At 37.9% G+C, this 10270-nt stretch overlaps 1 protein-coding gene across 1 annotated transcript; it reads left to right on the top strand.

Annotated features, from left to right (window-relative positions):
- Positions 1 to 1184: 1184 nt before the first annotated feature.
- Positions 1185 to 6551, top strand: LOC143416715 (GTPase IMAP family member 6-like). Its single transcript, XM_076882199.1, has 5 exons — positions 1185 to 1236; positions 2523 to 2735; positions 2914 to 2973; positions 5451 to 6361; positions 6534 to 6551. The coding sequence occupies exons 1-5, from the start codon at positions 1230 to 1232 to the stop codon at positions 6549 to 6551; spliced, it is 1209 nt and encodes a 402-aa protein (XP_076738314.1). The 5' UTR covers positions 1185 to 1229.
- The last annotated feature ends 3719 nt before the right edge of the window (positions 6552 to 10270 follow it).

The following is a 10270-nucleotide window of genomic DNA, read 5'->3' as shown; positions in this document are numbered from 1 at the left end:
GGACGCAGCCTTGTATAGGTCCATATTACCGGAGACAAGCCCTTCCATTCTTCTCCTTTTGTTTTGTACATTCCTTTTTTGTGCGGCAAAGAAAAAACAAGAAGGTATTGGAACCGGAGAATGAACGTTTTGCGGTGCTGCAAATGCTTGCAATTGATGCGGTACTTGGATTGTTTTGCCACTAGTTCCCGGCATGCAATGCGCGAAAATCACGTGATTGCTAAACAAGGGGGAGGGTGCATCCGCCTCCTCGGCTGTAATTGGTCCAGCCCAGAGTCGATCATGACCAATTAGCCAATCCAACACCTTTCATTATACATACCCTTCCTAAAAAAAAAAAGAATCCATTGGCCCATAAAAACAAAAAATCGCTAGCCGACCACCAGGCAAATGCCCGGTATGCCCGATGGCCAGTCCAGCTATGGAGACGGACACTTAGAAACTTAGAAAAAAGGAATTTACCCATTTTAACATTGATTTGTTTGTGTTTATTCATAATAGATTATACTTGCTTGTTTTGGCTTTCTCAAATATTAACAAGAAAACTTAAAATCTGACTTAATATTGGACTTGAGCTTCTTCTATCCTTACTTTAATGTCCAGCATGTTTATGCATAAAACAAGTGTCTTCCCTGCAACCTGTTATGTGTATATACTGTACTTTCTACTGAATTTACACCATGTGGCAAAAGCACAAAAAGAAAAGAATGCAACATTATACATTTACATTTTTCACTTCATGAACATGCTATCAAATCATATAGCAGCTCATAGCAAGACCAATGGAACACTTATCTTTTCTGTTCTAGTCTACATAAAAGGGTAAACCTTCTAAGCATTAACAGTAAGATGTTAGTGTCTGCATTTTATTGTGTGGCAATGAGTCACGTGTTACCTTTCATTCATCAAACCCATCAAAACCCATTTCCTTCTGAAAGCAGGTTAAGAATAATGATGGTTTACAACACTGTAAAAGACAAACTTGAATCAAAATTGAGCTGGAAAACGAATAAGTTACAATAAGTTTTACTCTCACATCTGAGTTAAGATATTTTGTAAATGCAGAGTTCAGCAACTGAAAACAGGCAAGTTCACTTTTTGTTTCTACTCAAACTGAAACCCCCAGACCCAAACGGCCACGTTTCAAACAGCAAGTGAAAGTAAGCTCAGAGAATCAACGGAAACAAGCAATAGTCGTGAAGCTCTGCTCTTCGCTGATTTTTGCAAACATGCCTGGTAAGTTATTTTATTCCTAATATTCTTCAGTTATAACAACCACATGCATTTTGACAAATGGCCTGTATTTGTATAGCGCTTTACTAGTCCCTAAGGACCCCAAAGCGCTTTACATATCCAGTCATCCACCCATTCACACACACATTCACACACTGGTGATGGCAAGCTACATTGTAGCCACAGCCACCCTGGGGCGCACTGACAGAGGCGAGGCTGCCGAACACTGGCGCCACCGGGCCCTCTGACCAAGTCTAATATTATATAAATAATCAATGGAAACGACAGGTTGGCGCGTTAAGAATATTGCGATGAAATCAGTACAGGCAAATGTGAAATGTCGGACCAAACCAAGCACGTGGCCTGCTGGTGCTTTTTATTTTTTATGATACATGACTTATCGTTTTAATCTGTGAGCCAGACTGCATTAATGACGATTTAATGCAGTCAAAAGAAATTAGTTCTGTTTTTTAAATTAATTAATTAACGGTTTAATTTAATCATTAATTTAATCTAAAAGGCCGTGCAGTGAATGCATCAAAAAAAAAAAAAAAAAAAGATCAGGAAATCTTAGGTTCATGACACAATATTGCATTATATTTCAGGAACCTCTAGATGGAGCCAAAACCAAACATTAGTAGAGCAGAGCCATTGCCACCGTCTTCACTAACCATTTTCACCAGAAGGTGGCTGAAGGGTTGATGTCCTGTGTGGAAATTGAAGAGAATTAACAAATATTAGAGTTATGTATGACATTGACACTTAAAGATATTAAGTGCTGAAAATAAACGTACTGAACACATACATAGCACATCTCATGCATGCATTTAAACTCTATGTTTTTATCCAGAACACATTCCTCACAGTCTTTACAGTCTGGATTAAACTCACAGATTGTATACAACTGGCATAAATAGCAGTAGAATATCTAAAGAGGTGGTTTGAACATTTTCTTATAAAGTTAGCATTATATACATGAAATCATAGAAACATTAATGTCAGAAAAACTTTCTTTTCTTTGATTTTGGAGCTTGTGATCAGACTTTGCCAAACAAACTCAACATGTTGCATAAAGGCAGATATGTTACTTTGATTCCTATTATGGATGCGCAGAATGCAGCGTCACATTTCTCCTATGCTATCATTATTTTATGGATGTTTTTAACCTCTTCTGGTGATTTAATTTATGTGTTCCATTCATTCAGCAACAGTATAAATGGCTGAAAATAGATTATCCCAGCCACATAAATGTGCACTATTAATTAAAGACTGTAATTTATCTCTACTAGAACACCCAGGAATCCCCCAGCTCCCCGCTGAAATCAGGGAAAGCATCTCTAAGCAAGTATGGATCAAATTAGCAGGCCCTGCAGCTGGACCTCTGACAGAAGCTTTCTGTCAACGTGTAGCAGGTTTGCAGAAAAATATGAGCGTCAAAGTGGTTACACCACGAGAAGAAGACGCAGCACAGAAAGATGATGAAAATGTCAAACCTATTACAGGTATCCTGAACGAAACAAATAAACCAAGCATTTCTGTGGCATTTCATCAAATCTAATCTTTGCAAAGCATGCCCTTGATCCTCTTATTCCTTTTTTTTTTTTTTAAGAAATATGAATAAACAACTCTAACAAAACAGAATTATATAATGTGTTATTTTCACTTGTTTTGCCTTTTTAGTGCCACCAGCAATGATTGTCATGGAAGGAAAAGCACCAGGGGCTCAAAAGTACATCAAAGGTAACAACTTATTTGACGAGACATGAGTTTAACTCAGTTGTGTTCTCTGAGGAAAGCGTCACCACAGACTGCTCTCCTGGGGCCCGTTCTTCGTACCTCGCTAAGTAAGTTAGCTGGATTTGATTGTTGACGATTTTGCGTGATCTTGGATCGTTCGGTTCCCCGAAGCTCATCCGGGACTTGCTGTCATAGCAACAGATCCGTAAGCGTAAACCTGCTCGGGAGAAGGCTTACTTTATGTAAACAGGATTAGATCGCGGCCACGCAGGTATGTCCGCTTCATGTATACGAAAGCAACAGCGATATTTTACCACTGTTTTTCCATAAATAAATATTATCAATGTAACTAAAGATAATGCAGTACTTGATCCTTTTATTGATTTCACACAGATACATACAGGTCATTTCCTAAAAAAGGGAAATGTACTATTAATCATTCTATTTCATGTATTTGATTATTTCAGATGTAATTCATATTTTAGAGTAGTAATAGTAAATTACTTCGTGTAATCAAGATGAGAGACCACGGCTATAAAAGCGAAGGTGGATTTGGGAAGCCTGTCGCAGCCATGTCCTGTCCGTATACGCAAACCACCCATTGCGGAAGGTGCAAGATTGATAAGGACAGTGATAGGTTTGTAGCTTGAACCTATTCGCTGGAACGTTGAAGACAATATAATTACACAGCAAGCAAGACACGAAGTAGGCAATGTTCTTCATGTTTCTCGTGCACGGGAGAGAACCGGACAGACGCCGTTCCTTCGCTTGACCCCAGTTGCTCTCGTCCGTTCTCCCGTAACACTGCTCTTTTATTGAGGTTACATGAATATGCATAGGTTCATTAACATATGACGTCTACATACAAACAAAGAGTACCTTGCCTGTGTGTGTGTGTGTATGTGTGTGTGCCAAAAGGCACTTAGACTAAGACAGATATAGCTACGTTAATCCTACCATAAAACAATAAGAGAAGGTACGACCTCTCCCATGCTCCCAGAGTGCTCTCTATGCACACAAGGTTTGCAGACTATCAAGGATCAAACCTCTACCAATCTAAAACTAATTATAAAACTCTAAGCATATATAAGTAGATATTTCTAAGCATAAATGACAATCAACAATACAAAACCTAACAGAGAGTCCTCAGAATTCAGCGTATATTGCGGGATAGACAGGATCCTTTAGCTCAGCGCGACAGTGTGCTCATAGAGAGATATCGATATTCCCGTGAGGGTATTATTCACTTAACCAACTTGTTGATGAGGGGGTGCAGGACCACCACCTGTCTTTTTTTGCTCTGCCCTTTTCTTGGTTGCTGTTATGAACAAACAAACAGATTATTTCAGGGTCTCTTTCCAAGAGACGACAAGCAATATAAGTGATAAATATTACCATTCTGTAGAATATTCTTATATTTCACTTTTACTTGTTCCCATGTTCTAGTGGGTCCTGTTGTGGCTCTAATGTGAAAGAGGATATAATGTAACATAATGTAATATAATGTAATATAATATTGGATAATATAGTGTAATATAATAAATCTACCCTACCGCCTACTGGTGTTGGCCAGAGGGGCCGATGGCGCGATATGGCAGCCTGGCTTCTGTCAGTCTGCCCCAGGGCAGCTGTGGCTACACCTGTAGCTGCCTCCACCAGTGTATGAATGTGAGAGTGACTGAATAGTGGCATTGTACAGCGCTTTGGGTGCCTTGAAAAGCGCTATATAGATCCAATCCATTATTATTATTATTATTATTATTAAATTACTTACGAGTTTGATTTGTCAGCAACTTTCTGCCAGCCCTCTCTCCTTGCTTTTGCAGCCTTTGCAGTGTTCCCTTGCGTTTTAATTAAACTTTGAAACTCCTGAAATCCCTCAATCAAGAGTTCTTGCTCTGCTGCCGAAAAATACCGAGCGCGCTCCTTCGACATTTTCACCGACCAATCAACGGGTTGCCGATCAATGTTTCTACTATCGATGCATAGCCCCTGTTAAGCCACCCAGTGATCTCACATTACTTCATCCAGCTATACTAATCGTCAACAACAGGTGTGTTCGAAGAACCGGAATAGCGAGCTCAGAGTTAGCGCGATGATTTGATCTTGGATGTGTCATTTGATCTTGGATGTAGTAAGCGAGGTACGAAGAACGGGCCCCTGGTCTTATGTTTTGCTTTTGTTTTTTTTGTAAATAAAATGAAGGAGTCCAGGAGAGTCCATTTTTCTTCTACCTTTTGTCAGGGTACACATAAGGTTTTGAGCTAAATGTGGAAAAATGTTGCCATTAATTTCAGCATGTTTCAATTTACAAACGGTGCCCCATAAACCTCTAGTTAACAAACAATTATTCTCTAATGACCGATGGCTGAACAACAGGCACATTTATGGATATTTTTGTTATTTAATCTTGTAGCTCAATATTACAACATACCAGTAGTCAAATGCTCAATTAATTTTCTGTCTTCACTTCTTTCCAGTGGAACAATTGTACAGGGTTGTCCTGCTGGGAAACACTGAAGCTGAGAAAAGCAGCCTAGCAAACGCCATGTTTGGAGAAGACGTGTTCAAGGTTAACAACACTGAGTGTCAAACTGAGTCCAAATCTGTTCATGGAAGAAGGATTACCCTGATCAACACTCCTGATTTGCTTTGCACAAATAGATCAGAGGAGGAGCTGAAGCCTGAAATACTGAGGTGTGTCACTGAGTGCACTCCAGGGCCTCATGCTTTTCTCATTGTGCTCAAAGTGGAGAAATCCACAGACCAGCAGCAGCAGGCTTTCATTGAGAAAATAAGCCAGTATTTCTCAGAGGAAGTTTTTAAATATGCTACAGTTGTCTTTACTCAGGATAGCCCAGACTCAGATGAAATGAAGATCAAACAATTCATAGATCAGAATAAATATCTGAGTGATCTGATGAGGAAGTGCAAGAGCCGATACCACATCATTAATAAATGCAACCTAAAGGGTGACAACCTCAGCAACCAGTCCCAGGTTACAGAGCTGCTCAATAAAATAGACCAGACAGTTAAACAAAACAAAGGAGTGTGCTACACCAGCAGGAAGTTGCAGTGCGGAGACACCTGCAGTAACATCAGTGTCTCTAAGAATGACATGATCAAACTTACAGGCCCTGCAGCAGAATCAGTGGCAAAGGCTTTCTCTGGGCCAACTGTTGTAGTTTTAACTCCGGGATCAGATGTAGAAGAAGAAGTAGAAAAAGAAGACGCTAAAGAAGAAGCTAAAAAAGAAGAAGAAATAGAAGAAGAAGATAAAGAAGGAGAAGAAGAAATAGAGGAAGAAATAGAAGAAGCTAAAGAAGAAGAAGAAATAGAAGAAGAAGAAATAGAAGCAGTTGAAGAAGATAAAGAAACAGAAACAGAAGCTGTGGAAAGAGAAGACAAAGAAGAAGAAGAAGAGAAAGAAAATGAAGATCATACAAAAGAAGAAGAAATACTGGATGGAAAAAAAACCAAACACCACAGTAAAGAAAGAGGACAATCAACTGGGGGTAGTGGATTTGGGAGCACTGTGGATGCTATATTTCGGTTCTGTTTAGGGTTGGGAAATACCCTAACAGGGTGTATAGCAGCCGCATTAGGGTTTATACTAGCCACAGTCATAAAAGGACTTACAGCAATATCAGGAACAAGGGCAATGCTTAAAGTAAGCAAAGTAGTAGAATGGGTAATAGAGAAAATAAAGAAAATAATGAAATGGGCAATAGAGAAAATGAAAAATTTAATCAAATTAATAAAGTGGGTATACAATATATGCAGACTTTTAGCACGGATTAAAAAAATGTATCCGCCTTTGCAAGACCTGTGTCAAAATCAAGGAGTGATAGTACTGGTGTTTGTTTTCTACTCTTTGCTTCTTTCATGGCTTTTTCTTAAAGGGCCTTTTGCTGGGACCCTTATCTTAACACAGTTTCTGTTTCTTGTCATCATTCTTGCCATCATAGAATTTTAGCACAGTTTGTGCACGTGGCCTCCTTCATTTAAAGAACAGCATCACAAGGTTTAAGAAGAAGCACTTGTCTGCCAAAGAAGTTCACTATCCAGGAGAACTATTTACTTTTAAGTGGATAGTTTTAGTATATATATATATATATATATATATATATATATATATATATATATATATATATATATAAATTTTTTTTTTCTTTCTTTTTTTAAGATATACTTTAAGAAATTTGCACAGCAATAAGAATCAGATAAAGGTAGCATGACAGATGTTTGCTTTGATACCCAAAGATTAGTAATGGATGATAGCTTTTGATTTTTAATAACTTTGCATAATTACCTCGAGCTTATTGATAAGTTTATTCGCCAGATCTAAGTGTATCTAACAGAAGCAAAATATAGTCTCTGTCCATTACTTGTATGCATGATGAATAAAGTTTCTGTTTATCAGTAAATGCTAAAAAATCATCTTGTCATTAGCAAATTCTAAATGTATTTCAATAAAACCTCAGATGAACTACACATGACTGAATGTGAGAGTGAAGTGCTGACTTTCAGGTTTAATTCAATTTAGATTTTAAATGTAGATGTAATTGTTCAGCTAGTAGAAACATCTTTACAGAATCCCATTTTCAGATGTTCAAAAGTAAAATTTTGAGTAATTCCCCCACTTCTAGATGCAACAACTAATCAAAACAAGGAAGAGAAAATGCTTGAAATACTTGCAAGCAAGTTTGCATGCTTGCCAACCGGTATATTTTTCATGCTCTGGCAGTGGCTGTCCTAATGATCATGCAGCTGCAGCAGAAAAAAGCCAAACCAATAACAGCAAAAAGTATAAATTTACATTTGGGGAAAAAAGGCCTATATTCATCCTATACTTGTGGTGTGATATAAATTTGAAACACAAGGATTGGGTTCATATAGTACATATAAGGCAGAGGAACTACTCAAAACAAGGAAAGGAGGAAAAAAAACATTGTGTGAATTAGATAGTCATCAGGAAATATGTCAGAGACAGAGGTCGGTCATCAGGCTAGAATATTTGAAATACTTGTGAGCAAGTTTGAATGCTTGCTAACGGGTGTGTTTTTAATAGTTTTTCTTTCTATGGCAGTGCCTGTTCTAATAATTATGCAGCTGCAGCAGAAAAAGCAAAAACAATAAGCGCAACAAGTGTAAAGGTGTTTCACAATGCAACTCTACTTCACTAATGTATGTTTTACATTTGGGGAAAAAAAGGCCTAGATTCATCCCATACTTGCCATTTATGCGACCTCTCACTAGTAATCACAGCAGCGATTGACCGCAGCACCACTCAGCTCTGAAATACATTATTTTCTATGGCTGGGGCCTTTTTATTTTGAGCCATCCACTCAACCTAGTCATGAGCGCAGTACATACTGCTTGCTCTGTGAAAGGGCAAAAGTCCCGCATTTTCATATGTTGTTTTACACTGTTAAAAAAAACATCCTAAAACAACGGTAATCTTCTGGCAGCTGGGTCGCCAAAATACGACCGTGAAATAACAGAAAAAAACTGTCCCATAAAAATACGGTTATTTCCAGTAATGAAAATACAATTAGTTGCGCTAATTTGACATGGGATCTCGCCTTTTTCAAGTGCCGCTAAACATTAAATCAGGAACATGTTAATGTGATTAAACAATGAAATCATCTATAAATAGGGGAAAAAAACATCTTAAAAAAACGGTAATATTCCGGCAGCTGGGGCGCCAAAATGCGACCGTAAAATAACAGAAAATAATTGTCCCATAAAAATACGGTTATTTTCAGTAATGAAAATAGAGTTTGTTGCGCTAATTTGACATGGGATTCTGCCTTTTCCAAGTGCTTTTAGACATTAAATTAGGAACATTTTTACGCAATCAAACAATGAAATTACCTATAAACAAGGTCACTGAATGTGGAAATATGAATCATAATACGTAAATGTACAGAAATATAGTTAACAGTAGGGCTGAACGATTATGGAAAATAATCTAATTGCGATTTTTTGCCCCAATATTGCGATTGCGATGCGATATGCGATTATTTTTTAAGGTCTTTGTCTTCTGTATTATTAAACAAAGACAAGCAATACATCATATAGTATGGCCAATACTATATTACATTAATTTTAAACTGTTCTTTCCTGGAAGACAGACCTCTGTTATGATAACATGAGGTGATGCATGAATTGATGACTGACATTTTTATTTAACTTCTTCAATCACAACAGTATATTTGAACATACACAATAGTTTATTTTTAGCTTACAAACATCTGAGCATAAAGTGCTGACAAGGAACCCTGGTGTAAACATTAAAATGAAAGTCAGTACAATGTGCAGATTGCAGAAATATACATAAAAAAATCAGTGGCTTTACCACACTCAGTTTTTCGACATCTGTGAACTACTAGACAGTCATTCAATTAAAAAATAATATTAAATAAATAAAACTAATAAATAAAAAATACACACATCTTACTGATCTCTGCAGTCAGTAACATTACACATAAAGTGCAAACATAATAGCAATTGTATAAACACACACACAAACACGCCTTTAAAATTTAAAGGCGTGAAATTGGACGGTCTAGTTCTGATTAGCGTCACCGCTGTCTCGGTGGAGTTTAATAAACTCGGCCGTCTGTTTCTTGCTATCTAAAATATAACCAGACACTGGTGTAAATTCTCGACTGTCTCATACTTCTGTTTAATACGTTTTCTGTTTGACGTTTAGTCAGCTGTGTGAAAACCAAGGAGGAACCCACCCGGGGGATTAATAAAGTTTTATTTTATCTAATCTAATAACTTTAATCTCAGCCAAACCGATTTACTCACGAACAAACAAAACACTGAAAAAAGCCCAACAATAACATTTTTAGGTTGTCTAAGTGACTTATATATTACGTTTAACCCGAGCAGCGAAACTCCGCGGTGATCTGAAAATGATGTGCTGGGAGTTGTGCCGCTCTTGGCCGCATCAGTAACCCTCGAGCTCCCGGCTAGCTGTCGAGCTGGTGGGTAGCAGACGCCTCTGAAAACGTCGAAGCACTTTTGCAAATATGGGATATCTTGATAAACCGAGCAGATATTTGATGTTTACACAACTACTTTCTCGCCTGAAAATATGTTAAAAGTTTATTTTGTGACCCAGAAAGATTAGTATGAGTAATTTTAAAACTTAGTAGCGGCCGCCATTGCTGGAAACTGGAGTTTGGCTGGGCCGCGCTATGAATTCTGGGATATGGTAGTAATTTGGACAGCCTTCGGCACGTCGCTGTGACGTAATTGGTCTACAAATGCGGCCTCAGGAGGATGC

This window comes from Maylandia zebra, linkage group LG3, assembly GCF_041146795.1.
Source record: "Maylandia zebra isolate NMK-2024a linkage group LG3, Mzebra_GT3a, whole genome shotgun sequence".
Taxonomy (NCBI): domain Eukaryota; kingdom Metazoa; phylum Chordata; class Actinopteri; order Cichliformes; family Cichlidae; genus Maylandia; species Maylandia zebra.
This window is presented reverse-complemented; position numbering and strand designations above follow the sequence as displayed.

Excerpts from the sequence above, each read along its gene's own strand:
- LOC143416715 (XM_076882199.1), top strand. Across the intron at positions 2,736-2,913 it reads AAATGTCAAACCTATTACAG|TGCCACCAGCAATGATTGTC; the intron begins GTATCCTGAACG and ends TTGCCTTTTTAG. Across the intron at positions 2,974-5,450 it reads GGCTCAAAAGTACATCAAAG|TGGAACAATTGTACAGGGTT; the intron begins GTAACAACTTAT and ends ACTTCTTTCCAG.